At 38.5% G+C, this 24655-nt stretch overlaps 1 protein-coding gene across 4 annotated transcripts in view; it reads left to right on the top strand.

The window, feature by feature from the left end:
- The window catches only part of LOC126236668 (RCC1 and BTB domain-containing protein 1-like), a 216933-nt gene that overhangs the window by 73148 nt on the left and 119130 nt on the right, over positions 1-24655 (top strand). For all 4 annotated transcript variants that reach the window (XR_007544969.1, XR_007544970.1, XM_049946149.1 and 1 more), the window contains exon 7: positions 16519-16607. Coding sequence is in view for 2 of the 4 variants with exons in the window: in XM_049946149.1 (XP_049802106.1) it covers positions 16519-16607 (89 nt within the window). In the remaining 2 variants the exon portion in view is untranslated. The remainder of the gene's footprint in view (positions 1-16518; positions 16608-24655) is intronic.

Below are 24655 nucleotides of genomic sequence, written 5' to 3'. Positions count from 1 at the left end.
TCCCGTATGACCATTTCACAAGTGTACCACGAATATCTAGAATCCGGTAAAACATCAAATCTCTTACATTGCTACGGCCGGAAAAAGATTCTGCGAGAATGGGACCAACGACAACTGAAGAGAATTGTTCAACCTGACAGAAGTGTAACCCTTCCACAGATTGCTGCAGATTTCAATGCTGGGCCATCAACAAGTTTCAGCATGTGACCATTCAATGAAATTTCATTGATCTGGGCTTTTGGAGCCGAAGGCCCACTCGTGTACCTTTGCATGACACAAAGCTTTACACCTTGCCTGGGCCCATCAACACCGATGCTGGACTGTTGATGACATGGAAACATGTTGCCTTGTCAGATGAGTCTTGTTTCAGATTGTATCGAGCAGATGAATGTGTGTGGGTATGGAGACAACCTCATCAATCCATGGACCCTGCATGTCAGCGGAGGTCTGATAAAGGGTGGAGGCTCTGTAATGATGCAAGGTGTATGCAGTTGGAGTTATATGGGATCCCTGATACGTCTAGATATGACTCTGACAGGTGACACATATGTAAGCATCCTGTTTGATCGCCTGCATACATTTATGTCCATTGAGCATTCTGATGGACTTGGGCAATTCCAGCAGGACAATGTGACACTGCACACATGCAGAATTGCTATAGAGTGGCTCCAGGAACGCTCTTCTGAGTTTAAACACTTCTGCTGGCCACCAACCTCCCCAGACATGAACATTATTCAGCATATCTGGGATGCCTTGCAATGTGCTGTTCAGAAGAGATCAGCAGCCCCTTGTCCTGTCATGGACTCATGGACAGCCCTGCAGGATTCATGGTCTGTTTTCTCCAGCACTACTTCACATATCAGTTGAGTCCATGCCACATTGTATTGTGGCACTTCTGTGTGCTTGTGGGGGCCCTACACCGTATTAGGCTTGTGTACCAGTTTCTTTGGCTAGTCAGTGTATGTCGTGGCATTATTGCCCGTCTGAGTATTTTATGATTAAACTATCCTCTATCAAGGGGGAATTCTATTTTTTTCAGGATACAAATTAAAAGGGAGTAACACAAAAGTGATGTTTAGACCAATGCTGTTTGTTTATTTTTTTTTTTTGTAAAAAGCTACTACTTCTTGTAAAAACAAGATCAAACAAACGTAAAACTTGGAAACATCCTGATTGGAGAAAATGAGAATGGCAGCTGGATCATGTATTTATGGACAAATTCTTCCACAGAGAAATCTAAAATGTTAAAGTGTCAAGAGGGGTAGATACAGGTTCAGATCATTACATTGTCAAAATCAAAATTAAGTTCACACCACTAAAAAGAAACCAAATTGCAATAAACGAAAGAGGAACTTCGATCCCCACCAATTAATTAGAAATGATAAATATAGAGAAGTCACACAAAACATAAAACTGACAGATAATTTAGAAGAACTGCTTCAAATTTTTGGGTAACAAGCAGAAAATTTAGCCCCATTGAACCCACCTAAAAGACATGTCTGGTGGAAATCAGAATGTGACAAAGTTCATGAAGAAAGACATAATGCACGGTTAAAATTTCAAACAGACAAAACAATAAAATGCAGCCAACCTAAAAAATATCAGGAAAAAGTTCACACAAATTATCAAGCAAACCAAGAGACAATCGCAGAAATATCTTATCGACTCAATAGAAGAAAATTGCCACAAAACGAATTCCAGAAACTTTATAAAATGTTTGGAAGACAATTACAAAAATTTGCCCCTCCCATGTTAATGCTGAAAAGGGAAGATGGAAAAATGGCACATAACGACATGGAAAATGCTGAAATCGTGGCAAAAGCATTTAGTAAACTTTTGAACTGTGAAGAACCCCAGGAACTTTTAACAACTACTACAGACACACCTATCAAGACTCTACCTGGCCTCATAAATCCTCCAACAATCAAAGAGGTGGAAATGGCACTCAGAGAGATGAAAAATTATAAGGCATGTGGAGAAGACAAAGTTTTTGCAGAAATGTTGAAGTATGCCAGTGATACAGTTCGAATATCCTTACACATAGCCTTAACAAAAATCTGGATAACAGAAAAGTTTCCCGAACATTGGACCACAGCCATAATCCACCCAATCCACAGAAAAGGAGGTAAAAACAACCCAGATAATTACAGAAGTGTCTCTCTCTTAGACTGCACATACAAGATTTTCTCCAGAATCCTATACAAGAGGATCAAAGAGCAACTAGAGGAAGAATTAGGTGAATACTAAGGAGGCTTCAGACCTTGGAGAAGCTGTGCAGAACAGATCATCACTTTAAAATTAGCCATAGCGTATTACAAGAAACGAAATAAACCTCTTGTAATAACCTTCGTGTACTTCAAAAAAGCATATGACTGCATCCATAGACCTTCAATGTTAAAAATCTTAAGAAATTTTGGGCTCCATACAAAATTAATCAAAGTGATAGAACTCACCTTAACCAACACTGTATCAAAAGTCAAGTTCAGGGGGGAACTCTCTGAGCCATTCATCATAAAAACAGATTTAAGACAACGAGATTGCTTGGCACCCCTGCTGCCCAACTGTGCTTTAGAATACTTAATGAGGGAATGGTATAAGACTAAAGCAAAGAACATCCAAATTGCAATACCCAAAGACGACGTAAGTTTAAATCGTCTAGGATTTTCTGATGACCTTGCTCTCTTGACCAACAGTATTCAGGAAACCAAACAACAAGTTATCTCACTACAGGAAATAGCACAGAAAATTGGTCTTGGAATATCCTTTGAAAAAACTGACCCACCACTCATAAAAAAAATTGCCATAGGAAACCAAGAAATCAAAATTGTAGATAAATTTAAATATCTGGGAGAAATCATAACATATAACCTCAATGAAAAGCCAAATGGCATAACAGGATAAACAAATTGACTAGAGCACGATATATCAGCAAGAACACCTACAACAAAAAGAGCCTGTCAATAGATACAAAATTAAAACACTACAAAACAGCCACTCAACCAGAAATAGCATACGCAAGTAAAACCATCTTCAAAACAACTAACACTGCACAAATAGGCAAAATACTCAAAATGGAGAAAAGAATCATCAGAATGTTCATCAACAAATCTTGCTAGAAAGATGGACACTGGAGAGTAGCTACAAATGAAACAGTCTACAAGGAAATAGAACCGGTAATGAGTACAACCAGGAAGAAACGCTTTTCATTTTTTGGACGTCTAATCAGAACACCAGAGAACAGGATCATCAGGAGAATAATAGAAAAATTGTGGAATAGTAAGTGCAACATTAAGTGGATTACAGAAATCAAGGAAAGATATGGATGAGCTGCTGATTACATTCGAAGACCTAAGAAACAAAACTGATAAAATCAGGAAACTCGCAGACAAAACAAACCAGACTGCAAATGAGAATCAACAAACAGACAATAGGAAGGGTGATTTCCAATAAAGAAAGAAGGATGAGATCTGAGAGAATGAAGAAGCACTCGGCTGACAGGAAACTGAAAAATTCTTTGTATAAAGTTGGCTAGAGTGGTCCAATGAAGGCCATAAAATGAGTTACAAAAACAAGATCAAACAATGGAAAATCCACAATGGAATTAGACCATACTATGAAAAGGACAGATTGCTACTCACCTTATAGAGGAGACACTGAGTCACAGAAAGGCACAACAAAAACCCTACTATACATTTAGGCTTTTGGCCAAAATGCCTTCTTCTAAAGTAGAAAGCACAGACTCATTCACAAAAGTACCGTTCACACACGCACATGACCTCTGTCTCTGACTGCTGAGGCTCAGCGGCCAGAGACGTAGTCATATGTGTAAATGTGTATGTGCTTTCTACTTTAGAAGAGGGCAAGAGCTTGAATGTATTGAAGGAATATTGTGGTGTTGTAGTTCTTATGTCCATGCTTGCTATGAAAATAGGATGAGGAATTCCGCTTTATGCAAGACAGCTTTTCAGTTTCATTTTACCCAGACATGTTCCAGCACTTTCTGTGCTATCTTCAGGAGGGTTATTTTTTTCTTACTGTAACACCACAAGATGATTATTTCTATGCCAAGCCAGGTATACCCTTCACAGCTCTTTAACAAATTCCAGATTCTAATCATCAAAATTCAAAAAACCATACTCAAAATAAAATTCAACAAGCTATGTTTGGCCTATAAAATAGTACCCAACAATCTAATCGTAACTGTAAACAACATGTCATCTACAGAACAACAGGCAAAATGTAAGGCTCAAATCGTGTGGATAAAGCAAGACATCCAGTCTTTGTATTCCAAAAATCAGGCTCTGAATATTGAACTATACAGATTGGATATAGAACTAGAAACCACATAAAGTATCCACCATTTTTGATGAATTAATGTACAGGGTTAGAACATACACAGACACAATAATAGACAGAAAACATACAATCCAACAAAAAAACCTCACTAAAATGGTAAACCCACAAACACCTACCAATCCCATCCCGAATGTAATAAACACACCTTTCACAAAAGACTGGTTAATCTAATATATATAAAATTACTTGAAAAGGGTCCCAAGCGTAACATAAACACAATGGTGTCACACAGGACAGTAGAAAATATCATAACAGAAATGGAACACATCATAAAGCAACAAGGAAAACTAAACACACCTGAATTCAGTGCAAATCTAAGAAGAGAACTAATTGCAAAGAAAATATGAAACATAATCAAAGAGAACAAAATCACCATAAAAGAAAACACAAGGACTGCTGAAGAACAAACCTACAGAAAACTACAGAACAAATTAACACAAGAAAAAGCCATTATCGCAAAATCTGACAAAGATAATTCAATTGTAGTCACAAACGAATACATAGACAAAACATTAGAATTCATCCAAAGCAACACCACCACAGAATTAAGAAGTGATCCAACAAACTGATACCAAAGTAACACAGAAAACTCTGAAAAACATAGAAACAATTTTTACAGAAACGCGGATTAAAAGAATGACAGAGACAAATCCCAAAGCCCCGACCCAAAAATCATTGCCTAAAGTTCACAAACCTGGAATACCTTCACGTCCATTGATAAACTTCGCCAAAGCACCCACATACTACTTAGCCAAATACAACACACTCTGCTACAGACAGTATACAAATACACTGCAAACAGAAGTTTAAAAAACTCAAGTGATGTAATAGGACAAAATATGAAATGAAAACATACCAAACACAGCAACATTAATTTCATTTGACAAAATTTCCATGTACACACACATCCCAACAGAAGAAACCATCAACATCATAGAAAGAAATGTCCAACTACAAGGAGACATACCCACAACAAAAATACAAGAAATATTAGCCATACTCAGGCTCATCACAAAGCAGAACTACTTCATATTCAACAACAAATTTTACTCTCAACAAGATGGACTACCCATCAGATCCCAAATCAGTGGCCTCCTAGCTGACATTTTGCTCAGTCAGATAGAAAAACAAATTGTTGACAAAATAGTAATACCAAAACAGTACAAAATGATATATCGGTACAGATTTGTAGATGATATAATTTGCTTCATAGATGAACCACAGCCTCGCAGAAGGAACTTCATGACAACATAAACTCCATCCATCCATAAACACAGTTCACCATTGAAACACAAACGGATGGAAAACATAATTTCTTAGATCTCACCATACACAAGATAAACAACAAAATGAATTCACAATCTATAGGAAACCACAATCACCAGCACCATTATTCGTAACCAATCTAATCACCCCATAACTCACAAAGAGGCCAACTTCAGATATTTACTACACATAATGAGCAAAACACCCATAAACAAACATGATTACACACAAGAACTGAACACAATAAAACAGACTGCACAGGAGAATGGATATGATGCAAAGAGAGTAGATAAAATAAACCACAAAATACAAAAACAAGCAACACACAACCATGAAAAACACACACACACACACACACACACACACACACACACACACACACACACACACACACACACCAAATCAGCAGACAGTAAGCAACAAATGACACACACACACACACACACCCACACCCACACACACACACACACACACACACACACACACACACACACACACACACCAAATCAGCAGACAGTAAGCAACAAATGGCACATAATGACTTACAACAACAAAGTCACACACAGGATGGGTAATATACTAAAGAAACAGGGATTCAACAAAGCATACAGAGCCAACAACCCAATACAAAGCAGATGTGGAAGAAATGCCACCAAGACTGACAAATACAGCCAGTCCAGTATATTCCAACTTACTTGCAACTGCTGTCAGTCTGTATGTGCGTCAAACATGCAGGAGTTCAGAACCAGATATAAGAACATCTCAGAGCACTGAAAAGCAATAGCTCACAGATCACCTGGTAGCACACAATAACACCAACAACTTTGAAACTGACTTACAGATCCTTAAAACTAGTAGCAGCTTGTACCGAAAATTAACTATAGAAGAAAATTATCACATCCAAAAATCAATATCCCAAGGAAAGAAAGTATTAAATGAGTACACATCACTGCGCAATAAAGCCCACTATTTGCAATTGAAGAACTATACAAATAACACCCACACCAAAAACTACTCATGAAGGAAAAAAAAAAAAATCTACAACAACATGTAAAGGTGGTGAAAACTCTTCTCATGTTTGAAAATTTGTAGAAAGTGTGCTGTCAAATGACCATAAGTCACAGAAATCAGCATATTCACCACGTCAAAACATATGAGAAAATGCTAAAACATCAAAGTCATAAGTTACACACAAAAAAATGTGATATATACTCACTTCCGTTCGTAAATGCATAACAAATGGAGAAATAAAAATTATGTTTTGCTGTTTGTAGGTGACAAGTTGTAGATTGTGTAGCAGACTAGCTACCAATGTAAATACCCAACAGCTTTATGTAAGGTAGGTAATATAATGCATACATCACTCTTTTGCTAATTAAGCTATAACTAGAACTTTAAACATGATGTAATAACAACATACAGTGCATCAGGTCATTAATACATATCTCAGCTGCGAACTGTAAACAAATGATGTATAATATTTTACAACAATTATTCATTCACAATTGTAAATATTTTGTACCAAAAGTTTCTCTAAACAGCAGTTTTACAATCATCATCATCATCATCATCATCTTGGACAGTTTCCAGCCACTGGCTGGGTCTGTCGGGAACACAAGCCTCTCCATCGTGTTCTGTCTTTCCACCATTCCCCCTCTGCCAGCTTCGTCCAGTTCTCCCCTCTTCGCGTCACACATTCCTTCACTCCCTTCACCCATCTATCTCTTGGTCTTCCTCTGGGCCTCTTCCCCTCCAGTTGCAGATCAAACATCCTCTTTGGAATTCTTCCCTCATCCATTCTCTTCATGTGTCCATACCACTGCAGTCTTGATTTTTCTATCCTGTCCTGCACTGGTTCCTCCTTTAGTCTTTCCCTCACATACACATTTCGCAATCTGTCCCGTCTTGTTACACTCAACCTGCTCCTCTGGAACTTCATTTCACTAGCCTGTATTCTACTTTTGTCGCTTTTGTGCATTACCCATGTCTCACTTCCGTATGTCAATATGGGGACAAAGTAGGTTCGGTATATAATTCCCTTGGATTTCTGTGGCACCTCCTTGCTCCAAATAAGCCCCCTAATGCATTTGTAGAACTGCCCTGCTTTTCTACACCTTTCATTTATTTCCATTGCGTTTCCCCCCTTACTTTCAATCATGCTTCCCAGGTACTTGAAGTTATCTACCACTTGTAGTTTTTCCCCTCCACAAGTTATATCCACATTTGGCCTATTTTTCTTCCTTGTTGTGACAATTATTTCACTTTTCTTTGCAGAGAAATGCATTCCATATTGTGCTGCCGTTGCCTCCCATACATCTAACTGCTCTTGCACCTCCTTCTCGCAATTTCCCCATAACATCAGGTCATCGGCAAAAAGCACTGCTTTCATTTTATGATCTCCAATTGCATCTGATACTTGCTGTAGGATTTTATCCATAACAATAATAAACAATAAGGGCGAAAGTGCACTTCCCTGTCGCAGCCCATTTTCCAGCTTGAACCATGCAGTACGTTCCCTCCCCACTTTCACACAACTCTCACTTCCCTCATACATTTTTCTGACTTTTCGTGTTATCTCTTCATCTATCCCTTTTGCGTTCAGCACATCCCAGAGCTTGTCCCTACAGATACTGTCATACGCCTTCTCAATATCTAAAAAGGCCATGATTAAGTCCTTCCCGTACTCATAGTGCCTTTCCTGCAGTTGCCTTACCGCAAATATGAGGTCCGTTGTTGATCTTCCCGGTCTGAAACCGTACTGCTCCTCATGCAGTCTACTTTCAATACTGCTTCTTATTCTCTTCTCCAGGATCTTTTCATAGATTTTTCCACAGTGGCATAGCAGGGTGATTCCTCTGTAGTTCTCACATCTCCTTTTATCCCCTTTCTTGAAGATCGGGACTATAATTCCTGTCATCCAATCCTCAGGAATTCTGTTCTCCTTCCACACCACCCTCAGCACTCTGTATAGCCACTGGGTTCCTACTACTCCTGCTGCTCGTATCATATCCACTGTTACTTCGTCCCAACCTGGTGCCTTGCCCCCTTTCATCCTCTTTATGGCTTCTTCCACTTCATTCCAAGTTAGATCATCAATTTCCCCACTATTATAATCGTCTGCTGCCTTAGGCTCTCCATCGCTGTTAGTTACCCGCTTGGCGGCATTCAACAGATCTTCAAAGTACTCCTTCCAAATCTTTTTGAGCTCATGCATTTCCTCCACAACTCTTCCATTATTATCCATGATCCTCAGGCACTCGCTTCTGTCGTTCCTCTTATTTCTTACCATGGTGTAAAGTACTTTTTTGTTCCCTTCACTGTCCTCTTCTAACATTCTTGTCCATTTTTCCATCCACTTCTTCTTCTCCGCCCTTACTATGGTCTGTGCCGCTTTCTTGCTTTCCTTATATTTTACCCTAGCTTCCTCTGTTCGGGTCTGGAACCATTCTCTGAAGGCTTTGTTCTTTCGAAGTACTGCCTCTTTACATATGTTGTTCCACCATGGGGTTTCCTTACTTCTCCTCTTTGTGCTAGTTCTTCCGCACACAGTCTCAGCTGCCTCAACTAGAGCCCTCTTAAAATCTCCCCATTCTTCTTCCACTGTTCTCTGATCTTCCTTTGGCAGCTTCTTCCTGATCAGTGTCTGGTACTGGGTCCTCCGTTCATCCTCTTTCAGCATCCATGTCTTCAACCTTTTCTCCTGTATATCTGTTGCCCTCCTATCTTTTTTCTCTCTCAGGGTGGCTACCAACAGCCGGTGGTCACTGTCTAAGGCCTCAGATGGAATGACCTTAACATCTGTGAGGCTGCTCATCATCTGCCTATCCACTAGTACATAGTCTACTACTGAAGTTTGGGACCAGTCTCCACTGTACCAAGTTATTTTGTGGCTACTTCTCTTCTTGTACCAGGAATTTGCGATCGCCAGCCCATTCCTCTTGCAGAATTCCAGCAACAATTTTCCTTCTCTATTTCGGTTCCCCCAGCCCTCTGGTCCCATTATCTCCTCGAACCCTTTCCTGTCTGTGCCAACATGTGCATTGAGGTCCCCTATTATAATCTGATTACCTCCACTTAGCTGCTTTTGCATGTCATCTTCGAATTCCTCCTTCTCCTTTTTTGTACACCCCACCTGTGGGAAGAAAATAAAATAACCCACTGAAGATATCACAAAAGTGCTGAAACATGTCTGGGTAAAATGAAATTGAAAAGGTGGCCTGCATAAGGTGGAATTCCTCATCCTATTTTCATAGCAAGCACGGACATAAGAAGAACTGCAACACCACAAGATGCCTGCTATACATTTAAGCTCTTTCCAAAACCCCTTCTTCTAAAGTAGAAGGCACATACACATTCACACACATGACTATGTCTATGACCACAGAGCCTCAGCAGTCAGAGACAGAGGTCATGTGAGTGTGTGAGTGGTACTTGTGTGAATGTGTCTGTGCTTTCTACTTTAGAAGAAGGTATTTTGGCCAAAAGCCTAAATGTATAGTAGGGTTTTTGTTGTGCCTGTCTGTGACTCAGTATCTCCTCTAAAAGTGAGTAGCAATCTACCCTTCTTATAGTACTGTCATACTTATCTTTTAGGTTTATTTTTTTTATTGTAGCTCCTTGGTGTTTACAAATACTGCAGATTAATCTCTTTCTCTGAATCTCATTTACTTGCTTCAGAAACATTGGATTCTGTGCTATGTTGTGAAGTGCTTTTTCTTGAGTGATAGATGACACTAATATATCCACATTTCACTTAGTTTTTCTCTCTGCTACCTAATTGTTGGTAAGAATTCCTCCTTGAATACTTTCAGTGCTGAATGAGGGGGAGGAGTGAGGATAGTGCTTGCTATGTCAGTGTCATTTCACGTAATGACTCAGGCCTGTAAATTGCATTCACATCAGTGACCTCAGTTTCAGCTGGAGATGGATCTGGAGCACTCACAGATTATGTGGGAGCTAGTCAACATCATGAGTGCACCAGCTGTAAGTCCTAGGCGTGCTTCACATATTGTTGGTGAGCATGGTGAAGGAATGTTGTGTGTTGCAGAACTGCTCCACTCAAGTAGTATTAGACTTGCTCAGAGAAACTGAGCTTTGTGTCGATCAGTCTTTATTTTTCCCAGCTGCTCATGAGAAATTTATGGAGTGTACAATTGCAAACAGTAACATTCCCAGTGGTTCAGTTGAATCATCAGTCAGCATATTCATCCATTTGAGCCAAACATATGACTTGTTTTCCTGAGAAAAATAAAAGAAGAATAGGAACAGACCACAGATCACATATAAAAATATATTGATTCTAATAAAATGCAAGGCAATAACATTTGAAATAGTGTCCTCCTTCTACATAGAAATGGACTGGAAGGCTTCACTGGGATAATACAATCAATAAAGAAGTTACATAAAGAGACATTGCTTGAAGAAACTTGTGTTTCCATTAAGGCAACAACCTGTTGAAAAGGAAAATGATTGTCAGTACCCAGTTACTGCTTAGTTAACAGCATATTCAACTTCAGCTAGCATGTTGTCATGTACAGAAACCTTATAGAAATTGTAGCAAACTTATAGAAATATTAGGAAACAGAAATAGTGTGTATTTCCCAAAACATAATTAAAATTGTTACATTTTACATGCTGGTTGTTCTTGAATATCTAAAGGCTTGCTTTATCCACTTAATGGCTGCAGCATTCATTTTGAAGCAAGTGCATTGATTCAGGTGCCAAAAGTGTGGCTACACCACTTTGGGTTATAATGGTTTTGTGGAGATTTTGTAATTGCTGCACACTAGCTCAGAATGCCATGCTCTGAACTTGTGTAAATTGCTTAGTTAACTATCCAGTGTGTAGTACATACTGCAGAGTTGTCTTTGAAGACAATACGCATGAACTGAAAGCAATGAAGTTAATATCTTATACAGAGGGAAAGTATAATCATAAGGAACAGCCTCTATTATTTATTGTGACTTTTGCTTCAGCCCTGGAGAATCTCTTAACGTTCTGAGGACTTAAAGTGTGAGTGTGAATCTGGGTTATATCGGCTTATTCCCCCAAACCACCTTTCACTTCTTTAGGAGACAACTTACTTGGAATTTGCAGCCGCTCCTTTTTACTGGATAGCCAGCTGCTGGAAACCCTCTTGACTTCTTCTCCATCGAATGACGCTAGGCAAAGGAATTTTTAGACTCTTTCTACTTATTTCATAAGTAGACATACAGACTTTACTTTTCATCAATTAACTATGTATTTGTCCTCCGTACACAATAAAATTCTTACTTTCCACATGAATATGTAACTTCCTGCAAGTCTCTTGTACAATCGGACATTAGAAACAAATTGAGTTACAGTTAAAAGAAAGTTGGCTTGAATACCATGACCTTTCTTAGCATGAACCACAAAATGAGTCTTGCCTCTAACGAGGTTGCATCAAGAGTCTGCAAGAGTACTTTCTCAACTGTTTTTGTTTTAATAACAATAGTCAATGACACAATGAGCACAGAGCTGCACATTAACTCCATAGTTCTTCCTTATACACTCACTAAAACATCTATCGATTGTCTGACAGTTACTTGTCAGTGCCATCTGACCGCCACATCTACTTTCTTCCTGCAACTGATTTTAAACCTGCACACACAAATGTGATGCGCAGTAGGTAGGATTCCACCATCCCACACTCAATCCAGAATACTGTGTGTTCGAGATGGTAGAAGGCTGAGTGGTTCTAGAATTTACACAGAAATTTTCGAATCACTGCAAAAAGAGTTGTGAAGATAAATGCAGCAACATGAATTTGGCAATATGAAGTAGTACAAATACATGTACTTGTGAGTATACAAGTAGCTGAATAGTTTACCCTATACTGTGTATCATCACAACATCTACAAAAGCAACACAGGACAGAGTAGTAAGTGCCGTCACTATTAAAAAACCCAAGTCCATACACTCATAACAAGACCAAAGAAATATGCGCCAAGCCATAAGATGTGCAGAATTTGTCTGATCGGAATGTTGCTCTCGACCATATGGAACCTTGCGTGTGCACAAGAGAAAATGTTTGCCCCAAAACTGGACAACTATTCATTGCAACTTCTGTAGTTTAATGGGAAGGAAAAGGGGTAGATGGAGAGCTATCATCATTAAAATGGCTCCCACCCTACAATGGAACATGAGTGAGTGCAGAAGATTCTTATGGAAGGATAAAGACTTACCTCAGGAAATTCTGTTCTTGGGATTGAGAGAGATTCATCTAAAAGTGTGTAACACCCTGTGCAGAGTGGTTACAGCTTGCACGGAAAGGATGACGGAGAGGGCCACAAATGATGAAGCCTTGTTCTTGCATACCCTGCCACTCACTGCGAACTTGCTAATATAGTTGTAGCACAGGTGCCTTGTAGGGTGACCATACATTCACTGTACATACCATCTAAGGAAACTGTAGACATACAGGCTCTCAATAATGTCATCATGTATTTCTCACATCTTTCTCACCTTTTGTACTGTTTTCATGTGTGCGACATGTTGTGGGACTCCATCACAATATGCACCGGGCCTGAACTATAGTGATACTTGCAATCACAACAACACGAACGGGGGGCAAAGCAAGTATTTCAGTACTGCTGCAGGGATGTTTCCCACAACTTATTTCTCAATATGCTTTGCCATCTTTGCTGATGCTGCTTTGTGGGAAGTTTGGTCTTACTCCAGTGGCCACTTCACAGTCTAGATAAACCTAGCAGTGCTTGAAAAGAAACAACTGAAGTGGGTGTTCAATATTGTGTGCTGCACAGTCAGCTGACTGTGATTGAACTGTGTGAAATTTGAAGGAATGGTTGGATTATATTATGAATATGGCAGGTTCAAAAATCAAGTAATTGTAGAGAACTTTGCATCATTTTTGGCAGCAAAGTTAAATGTTGCCAAATTATTGAGGAGAGCAATATGAAATTGTGACTTGTGTTCCTGGGTACCATTAATATTACCATGAAGTTTACCAGAGTATGGGAGACCATTGGGAGGAATTCCTTAGCCAAAAGTCATGGGGAACAAACATAGTGTGTAGTTCACATTTTATAGATTTTCTATGTCATTGTGGGTTGAGAACAGATGGCTGATGTATCAACAAGGTAAGGATCACCACCACCATCCACCATCTGGGTATTAGGCTGACTGCTGGTATCAACACAGAACCAACCCCAACTGCCAGACTGTGCAGTGTCTTATGAGTAACAATGGTTCATAGAGTGGCAACAGCACTTAGTGCATTAAATGAATAGATTCTTGTGTAATATGAAGTTATTGGCATGCTGATAGATTTTGAAACCTAACTATAAGGTACAAAGCAAATTGAATTGCATGGAAAGCTAGAGCTTATGACGTATAAAGTGGGAAATGTTACTGTTCTTACAGGGTAGTATCATCAACCACCATGGGTGCTAACGAGTCCCAGAATTATTTAGACATAGTATATTGCGCTAGGAAGAGTATGTCAGTGCCATAATTTGATTCCAATATGTACTGATGAGTGTAAGTGGGGGAACAGTCTTGGATGCTGTTTGGTATGTCCTGATTCTGTCCTCAGTATCAGATTACAAAACAAGTACTTCAGTAAGAAGCAGATGGACATGCAGTCTTGAATGCTCAAGAGCAATTGAGATAGATTTGGGATAAGAAATTTCTTATCTGCTTGAATTCTTGTTAAGTGCATGTTCCCAGCAGAGAAATCATTCGTTTACGCACAAGACATCCTCATCACCCTAATCTCTCAAGTGAAGAAGGTGAATTCGGGGCAATGAACTGGAAGGCATAGCAACAAGGGGACTCACACAGTGTGATTCTCCACTACATTCAGTGTACTTGTTGGAGCACAATGTCATGTGCCATATCGAGGAAGAATAGTAGGAAGTGAGGCTAAGAAGTCGTGGTCAGAATCACTTGCCACCTGGTGCTTGTGTAACTCCTTCTGGCCATGGGAGTGAGGCGAGATGCTTATAACTTGCCTCCAAATGTGGCAGTCTGGCTCACTCTTTCTTTATCCAGAAACAAGAACCACTGGTTTGGAGTGCTTTTAGTCCCTGGCTAGTTGATGAGTACAAAATTAAAAGACTGCACCACATTTGCTAATGAAAGAACAGCCCATTGCTTGGCTAGTGATGTGCGCTCTGTTTTACCTAACAAGTGTATTATCAAAGTTGCGTCAGACTACCAACTCTTATCTGAAATCTTTGGAAGGAACACATACTTAAGTATTTGGTATTTTGGCTGACTCTAAAAGCCAGCCATTTTATATTTCCCATATTTGAGCAGATTTATAGCATGTTTTTGTCCACTTTACCTTTCAAGGTATTATTATTATTATATTTTCCTAATGTCTGATTTTTATTTATTTTGTCTGTAAGTTATATCTGAAGGCCATGCCATTATCAGTGTGTGGATATTCTGATCGAACTCTAGGACACCTTAAAGACAACAACTTCCTACAAACCAGTTTTAATCTCTGAAACCTCTGAATTGTGTCATATTGTGTATGTGTTTTGTTTCACAATGAAACTGCCAAATTCCTCATGCCCCTCCCATATTCCCTCCTCCCCCTACCCATTTTCAAGTGTGTACTTTGTGCTTCTATGCAGATTTAAACACTTTTGCAATTTTTTCCTCTGCACAGCCTTTCAATGTGTTCTTTCATTCTGTGTAGCAACATTGTTTCTTGTCTGCATAAACCTGTTTTTTATCTTTTTGAGTGCTATAATTCTTCTGTATACTACATTAATTTTCCTTCCAGAATTTTCTATAGTGATATATTAGCATTTCTGTTATGATAGTTATGCTATAACTGCTTTGCATGTGTTTTCTATTCCTTGGAACCTACACCAATATCATCTCACATCTTCAACGTCATGCTTCTGATGAGGCACTTTGAGTGAGCCGAATTGAAGTGCTGCTACAGGGTGGATGCAATTGTTTTCCTTGCCTCTTTATTCTGGTCAGTCAACATTTTTGATTCCCAGCATGCTCAGATCTTGCATTAGCACAGTTTTTCAATTATGGCCACCACACTGCCTATCTGTTGTTACCCAGCAGTCATAATGGATGATTTGGGAGACACACTAGAAGTTGTGTGAAGTCACTATAGTTACTGGCCAGCCACTCTGTATTTCATCTGCCAACCATGTCTGCACTTCATCCTCATTACAGCAACAAACTCAACATCTAATGGTGCTGACATCCACCATAGCATCTCAATACATCTTCCTCTGCCTTTCACGAATGTTATAGGATGTCTTACCTCATGCAGTCAAGAATTCAGTCACAGAATGCTCCTCATATACGTATGTTGGTGATGGCAGGTTTCTAAACTTACACAGTGGTGCCATCTATTGATGTAGGACACTATTACTGGACTGGGCTGTAGAAAATGGTACACAAAAGTGCACCGAATGTCACATCACCAACTTAATGAAGGGGGGATAAAATGGGAAACACTACTATGACTGGCCCTCGCACATGGATTGCAACCATCGCTACAAAGTTTTGTACTCAGATAGAGCAAAGATGGTTGTGTTAAATCACAATATTTGAGATTTGTTTTAATTAAGTACTCTAGTTGAGCAATTGCAGTTACTGTCGGTGAGTTGCTAATGTCAGAAATTAGTGCAACAGATTTAATAAAGAAATTTTATATAAAGAGAGTTCCACGCTTTGGCAGTTAGTTGAACTGTTTTCCATCTGTATTTAACATGATATTTTTCTTTTATAATTAAATTTCGTTCTGGCCAGGCCTCAACTCATATTCACCATTTAATTTCCCATTTGTTTGTGCTAACATCTGTGGTGTAACTTTTAACAGGTGATATTCTGTAAATTTTGTTTTTGTGGGATTAATTGGCTCAAATTTTTCCACAGGATTGTTGATATTGCGGCATCGCACTATTCACAAATTTCTGCTGCCATGACGCAGAATTCAACTGTGTATATGTGGGGTTATTGTCGAGGTGAGTGGATGTTACATATGTGCTTCATAATAATTGACATATTTAATGATTTTGAGTTGTTGCTGTATTAAAATTTCATTGGTATTATGTTCAATCCAGTGGCCTAGTGGTAAAGTTTGTATGTTAGACATCCAAAAGCTCATGTCATTGACTCGTGATCAGACCACGGAATGTTTCAGTGTATCTTTAGCCTAGCCTTTACCTCTCAGTGATGTGAAGATCCACGAGAAACAAGCTGTGATTTGGCTTGCACTTTCAACTTTGGGTCCCATTTCCCCAGTAGGGTTACTGGGGTAGGTTAGCGACACAAGTTGCTGAAATGGCGTCCAGGCAAAAGATGTTCACCAGGCCATTATGCCACATTGTTTTTAAATTGGTATTATGCAATAAAAAGAATAATGATCTGATAAATAAGGGTGATAGTGTCCAGTGTGATGCCCATTAATGAGGATGAGCTAGTAAAGTTATGGAGTGAATCTCTTAGACACTGAGTTAAGCTATATTGATTTCTTAATAGCACTACCAATGTTTGTGACAACTTCTGGAAATGGGCTTGCTCTTACATTTGATGTCTTCAGAACTGTTGTCATTGTAATTTATTAATTAAAGTTTCTGGTAGAGTTGCAAATAATATTTCTGTTAGTGACTAGTTTCATACTTTTCATTATTTCTCAAACTGTTGCCTGAAATAGAAGATAAAATGTTGTTAATGATACGTGAGATACAACATTTTCAAATATTTTGTGTGCACAGATTACAGCTGTGCAATAAATCTGTTGTGGTATACCTGTGTTTGTGACGTTTCACTGAACATAATATATTTGTTTTCACATCAGATCAGCATAACAAATTTTACTTGATAGTATTATGATTGTCCTAATACATTCAAAATTTGAAAGGCATCTTTATTTCTTTAAGCCTAGTTTACACGAGGACATTGAGTTGTGCCACTCGTTGCGTGGAATGAGTTGCAAGCAAATGGTTTCATGTTTGACTGTAGACACGACGAAACCAGTGTATATTTGAGTTTCGTCGTTTTGTGAGTCCCTGAGTCGTGTCTGAAATGAAAGTTCTGGTAGCTGCACATCGCATGATATGTGATGGAGTTAAACTTTGTTGCATGGAATCAATGCGTAAGGAAAAAAATAAGAAATTTGTTTAGATTTGTGACTGAATGAAGAAAAGACATCAGCTCAGTTGCTCAGTATCCTTGCTGAAATAATTTATAATGGAAGATCTCAGAAGTCCTTTTAATTATCTTAGAATGTCACCAGAACTGCTCAAGTTTCTTCTAAATAGAGTTAATTATGCGATAAGGAATAAAGGTACTGTAATGCGTGAAGCACTGTCGCCGGAACTGAAATTATATATCATATTACGTGCAATACAATCGAGAACACTCGGCATGCTATAAGATACGGTTTTAGTTGATGATGACGCTATTTCATTAACACCAATAATTATTAACATTAACCGTAATAATTATTAACATTAGCAACAATAATTATTTGAAGCAGGTTGCATTAAGAAGAGAATGATTTGCAAGCTACTCTCTTGAAGACAGATCTCTACAGTGGTAATATTTCAAAATTTTAACATGTGTGAATGGGGAGCACTGCAGCGACGTTTTAAATAGATGAATATTGAATAAAGAACGCAGCTTCTTGAATTTGTATAGCCTTCCCTCCTTTCAACAATATTCCTTAACAAAGAGTTGGTCAACTTGAACGATGGGATTGTAGTCTTGTAGATGAGAGCACTGCCACAGTTAGAATTACACCTGCTTGTATTTTTCTTAATTCAGTTGTATATGTGCTCCTAACTCAATAAATTTTGCCCTGCAGCTCAGATATTGTCAAACCATCTATGCTATGATCACACATGATGGTCTCAGCAGCAGCAATATGTTGCTTATTTTTTTAAATCAGCATCACTGAAATCCCAAAAACACCTATGTAAAGCATAGATATCCAAAAAGCGAACATTTTCCTCCGTTCCCCACTTCGTATTTCAGTTTGTCTACACTCTACGAACACACACAACTTCAAAACTCGTGCAACTAGTGTCGACAAAGTTGGAACACGCCGAAAGTGTTTAGTTTCACCAACAAGTTGCGCAAATGTGCGGCACGCATGCCCAGTGGTTGTTAGCGCAGTTGCCTGCAACCTAGTGTCGTCGTGTAAACTAGGCTTTAGACATAAAAATTTGTTAGATGGCTTCAGTTTCTCTGAATGAAATATGCCTTAAACTACTTCATTTTTTCAGAGAACTTTTTTTGTAGCTCTTATACAAAAGGCAAAGACAGAAAAATCAGTAAAGAGTCAAGAACAGAGTTCAGTATTTAGTTCTGCTGCTTTCTAGAGTCCCAGGAACAAGAACAAGTGTGTGGTGTCATGTAGAGCAGTACAATTAGTTGCTTCATTGATTGTGAAAAAATGTAAAAAAGGTTTTTATGAGTCACAAGTTATAGTGAATTACATGACACTTGAAGGAAAATGTGCAGGCTCAGCAGATGTCTAGCGAAACATTGAAAGCCTTTGTGTGTTATAGGGAAAGTGAAATTTTGTGAAAGTGGATTGATGCTATAGGCTCAATTTCTTGGTTTTGTCTTGGACTGTTAGTTTTGTTTGATGTAAAAATGAATGCACACATGTATGAAACATTTTAGACAATATCATGACTCCTAAGGTGTAGTAGTAGTTTCGAATACTACATTTTCCACCTCAGTCTGATGATGTTCTTGTTGACAAAGCAAGCATCATTGTAAAGTTGCTTGAATTGCTGGATTGGATTGTTGGAGCCCCCAGGATTTGGGATGGACAAAAGAATCAACAGTTGGGCACAAGATTGGTCCACAAAAACATCTGCAGCAGGTGCTTCATTGCTAAATGCGTTGGCATTCATCACAACAACCTGCTTGATTAGTTGGTAGTCTGTCAGTTAGACGTGTTTAGAATAATATAATCTGCACTTAATTCTCTTCTTTAATCAGCCAGCATTAAATCTGTTAGTGTCCTCCAAAGCACAAATTGTTGCAGCGTATGATTTTTTTCCCATTTAAATAGTTTCTCAGTAATAAAACTTTGACAAAAATAAGAAAACATTCTTCAAAGTTGATAATCAGTGCTCAGTTAAATTTTAGGTGTGCATATGCATAAATTCAGCTTATTCTTCTAATATTTCAGCTGCATATCATTTGGCCATCTTCAGAGTGCGTAAGTCCAACACTCACTCCATCCCTTGAAACTCACAGACTGCGCCGTTGCACATGCAACCACAGATACACAAGAATGGAGACATTGATTGGCAGCAAAGAAGTGCAGCATGCATGAATTAAATCTGTGAACCAAGTTATGAGTACATTCATCGTCTGGGAAGGATGATGGCAGTTACTTGCACGTAAATATAAATCTGTATGTGTCAGTTTAGGATATACTGCATGTCCAAAAGTGTCATCATTTTTGCACTGAACAATAACATCAAAAAATGGAAGGCATCACTCCTTTCTCAATTTCTGTTGTGAAATGGATTTGTCTATATATGGAATTTAGGTGGCTTAAACATTTTGTAATTTGTGTTCACGATGGGCCATACTACAAATGTGTTGTCAACTTATCTCCAGAATACTGTGAGCTTTAAAAGAAGATTCCAGCATCTTTTCCTCACAGTCTTTCACAGATACAAGGGGTGATAAGGGACTACTCATGGCGATACAATCGGTCTGTTCAAATGATTTGTTATTAAATAAAAATTATGTTGTTGTCATAACATGTTTGAACAAATCTGAAATTTTTTATCAAAACTTCTGCCAATAAATGACTGCCAATAAATGATAAGTATTCGGAAACTGGAACCTTTCTGAACAATGACACCGCATTGAAGCTGACTAATAGATCAGAATTGTTCAGTTTCAGTGATTTTAGTTCGCCATAGTCCGGAGAGTTGCTTATGTGGTGAGCACAATTTTCCCACAAGAGACCTTAATGATAACACCAAGTGCCTGGTACAGTCATAGTTTTGAGAGCCAATGTTACTCACTATTGAACACATAGGAATATCTTTCTTTATGGATCTTGGAAGTCCATAAAGTCTCAGAGGAACCACATCACTTTCTTTCAGTCTTTGCAGAACTTCTGGCAGAGAGGGAGAGGCATTCAGAAGCAAAGCAGTCTTCCTTGCCAGTTAGTTAGTGGGGCCTTTACTACTCTTGCAGTATGTGCTATCGGTAAGCTTACATAGTGCAGCCCTCTCAGACAGATATATTACATCTTTGTGGGTGAGCCTTCATAACAACTCGGCAAATTTCATGTCTTATTTTGTTTGCTTAATCCATAGAGTGTGGTCAGACAGCTTCAGTAAATTTTGCAGTCTTCGTGGCGTGGCCACCTCAGAAACCTAATCTGTTCCAGCCCATGTTGTACCATCTGTCCAGTCGTAGGGTAACTCCACAGATATCTTCAGGTGCAGACAATAAAGTTGTTTAGAAACTAGGTCCAGTTTTTGAGGTATAAATAGGAGCCACTCCTTAACACTCACAGAACCAGCTTTTCTTAAAATCTCACTCGTGCAAGTTGATTTCATAAAATGGTCATAGCACCTTAATAAAAAGCTTAAAGAGGTCGGTAACCTTGCTCTCAAGGGTCTTAGGTTATCAGTCATTGAATATTTAAAATCATCTCCTCTGTGCAGAGGTATTTGACATGCACCTTCATGTTTTCCTGGTGCAGTGACTGCTCTATTAATTTTCTGGTGTGTAGCCTCATAAATTCAGCTTCTTCTTCTAATATTCAGGTATATATTGTTCAGCAATTTTCATTCAGCCAGAAGACTGGCACTCCAGCACTTGCTCCATCCTTTTAAATTCGTGCATCGTGTCACTCCATATGCAACTACAGATACACAACTGCTTAAGATGTTGATTGGCAGCAAGAAGTACGATATGCATGTATTAAATCTGTGGCTGTGCAGTTGATCCACACTGGTGTATCAATACATCACAGTGAGGTGCACTGTTGTAACATCTTTGTAACTTTATTACAGAAAGCACCGGATTTCATGACTTATCCAAGCTGAAGCTGCTATGTCTATTAATTAAATCTGTTGCCAAGTGAATTTAAATTGTGTCTTTCACCACTGACTCCCTAAAAGATGAAGAAGATGCTAAATTTCAATATTTTTATGCAACATAGTGACCAGTATCAATACAGTGCCCTGCAACAGTCGATTTATTGGGTGTTGTAAGACCTCCTGTGATTGTGGCCTTTCTACACTGGACAGATGGTTTGGCAGTCCATGAAAGATGTACGGAACACCCCAGGCACACCCGGCTCTTGTAGCCCAATAAATCAGCTGTGGCAGAGCACTGTATCAATAGTGGCCATGATACTGCATGAGAAGGTCAAATTTTCCCCCCTACTTTATCTTTTAGGAATTGGTGGTGAAAAATGCAACTGGAAATCTCTTGACAATGAATTTAATTAATAGAGAGAGCAATTTCAACTTGGATAAGTCATGGAAGCTGGTGCTTTCTGTAATGAACTTACAAAGGTATTCCATTATGGATCAATTACATAGCCACAAATCTAATTCATGGCTATTGTAGTTCTTTGCCACCTATCGACATCCCTGGTGCTTGTGTATCTGCAGCGCCATGGACAGTGATGTTGTCTGTGAGATTAAAAGGACAGAGCAAGTGCTGGTGCACCAGTCTTTTGACTCACTCTGAAGATGGCTGAAGAATATACAGTTGAAATATTAGAAGAAGCTGAATTTGTCGCTGCAGTCATTGTACTATGGAAACATGAAGATGCACATTAGTAATGAATGTTTGTACAATTGATTTAATCTCCGAGGAAATCTTATCATGGACAAATATTCAAATTGATGTTGATTCCTTTCATCCAGCAAAGCAAAACTATTTATTGCCACAGTTAGTGTTGTGCTCCTGCCTAAGACAAAGCCTGTGTTTAAATGTGCAGGATAACACGAAAAAAAATTAGAAAAGCTAATATTAAGCTAATAGTAATAAGAGGTTTTGATTACAGGTCTCTTAACTATAATGGCTAGTGATAAAGTTTTAATCAACACCTTGAAAAAATAAAGTCACATAATTAATGTTCTATTTGTTTGCTGGTACATGTATACAGTCCTTGTATGCACTGAAATCACTGTGCTGCAGTACAATAGTATACTGCTAATGGCCACAAAACAAAATAGTACAGCCTACTGATAAAGTGGAGTATTGTTTGGAAACGAATGGCAAAAATGCGCTGTTGAATGACACCTGTTAGACATTTCTAGTGTTGTCAAACGAATCTGACAGGGAGAGATCCCCCAGTGATGGGTTTGACCTTTTGAAACCATATAAAAAGTGATTTAGGTTAAGATCTCAGCTATCACATTACACCTTCTAGCCATTTACCAGGGTGGGACCTTGTTTGCGAGTTATTGCCAATTAAAAAAATCAGAATTTTGTGTGACACTGAATAGCATTAAAAAAGTAGTATTATATTGACTGGTTGTGTGATATAATTGATGGGGTGAGGCCTTTTTTAATTTTTATCGAAATTACTTTGATCATTACTTTTATTCAATTAATTGGTTTAAACATAATTTTCTATTTCTGTTCCTTTATCACATAATTTTAATCATCTTATTAACTTCTTCATTTGCTCTCATTTTTCTTTCTATCTTTTTTTGTTCATGTGATTTTAATTAATTTTTACATATTAATTTCAGTTTAATGTGCTTCATTTTATCATTCTTTTTTATCCATGTTATTGCATTCATTATTTCCATTCCTCATTTTGCTTGGGTTTTGTTTTATTTATAATTCCTTCGTTCATTTGAATCTTCATCTGTGTTTTTTTGTCCATAGCAATGTAGGAATTTAGGCTATGTTTTAAATGATTGTACTATGATTACATAAAAAAACAAAAAAATGCACTTCTTGTAACAAAAAAAATACATTTTTGACATTATTGCACAGTCAGTGTAAATAGATTATTTTGTCACTTGTTTTTTAACTGATATTTAAGATATTTGAATATGACAATAGATCAATATAATTAAATTCACATTCATAAAATTTCTGAGTGGAAGAAGAATGATGTAAAGAACAAATGGAAAAAATGCACGCGATGATTAATATGATGTCACAGAGAAGCAGAAATAAAAAATTATATTTAAACCAGTTAATTGAACACAAGCAATCTGCAAAACTCTTCTCTTTTAATGTTATTGAGTATCACCTCAAATTCCAATTTCTGTTTGTTAGTTACTCGCGAACTAGGATCCACCAGGATGAATGGCTGCAAGGTGTGATACCAGGGATCATAACCATATAGATGGTTTCAAAAGGTTGATCCCACTGCTGGGGGGACCTCTCTTTGTGAATGAGAAAGAACGAGGTGTCAGACCACCTCTCTGTGAAGAACTGGGAACTTCAAGATAAGTGGAGGCCCTGGTACTTGAAGATTGGTGTATCACAATTGAGGAAATAGGGGGAAAAAGTGAAAATCAGTCCTAGGTCAATTTTCAACATCTTCGTGACATTTTGAAAAAGACAAAAGTTGACATACTGCTTGTTGGCTGCTGTTCAGGTTCCTTGGCCAATGTTTATTTCATGGTTTTTCTGGCATTGAAGCTTCATCATCCATTGCTGATGGTGGACTATAGTTTAGCCCATGGCCTGAAATTATACGTACCTGTCCCACCAATGTCTGAGGGCTTTTCCATTGGATATTTCTGCCGTGGTTCTACTTTTGCTACCTGCAATGACTGTTCACTTCAGCATGGGAATCCAAGATCCACTTAGTTAAGATTTTCTGTTCTGACCACAAGAACACACAGACAATGATGGCCACAACACTGTATTACATCAAGAAATAACCTGTTGTAAGAAGACACTTGCCACGGAGTGGCTACACTACTAGTTTGATAATCCTAGTCAAAATGTAAACATGTAACTGAGGGCAAGGTTGGCTGGGCCTGACTGTGTGCTGTTGGCCAGCTGGTAGAGTGCACGGAGGAGAGGCTGCGCACACATC

The sequence above is a fragment of the Schistocerca nitens genome, chromosome 2 (genome assembly GCF_023898315.1).
Source record: "Schistocerca nitens isolate TAMUIC-IGC-003100 chromosome 2, iqSchNite1.1, whole genome shotgun sequence".
Lineage (NCBI taxonomy): Eukaryota > Metazoa > Arthropoda > Insecta > Orthoptera > Acrididae > Schistocerca > Schistocerca nitens.
This window is presented reverse-complemented; position numbering and strand designations above follow the sequence as displayed.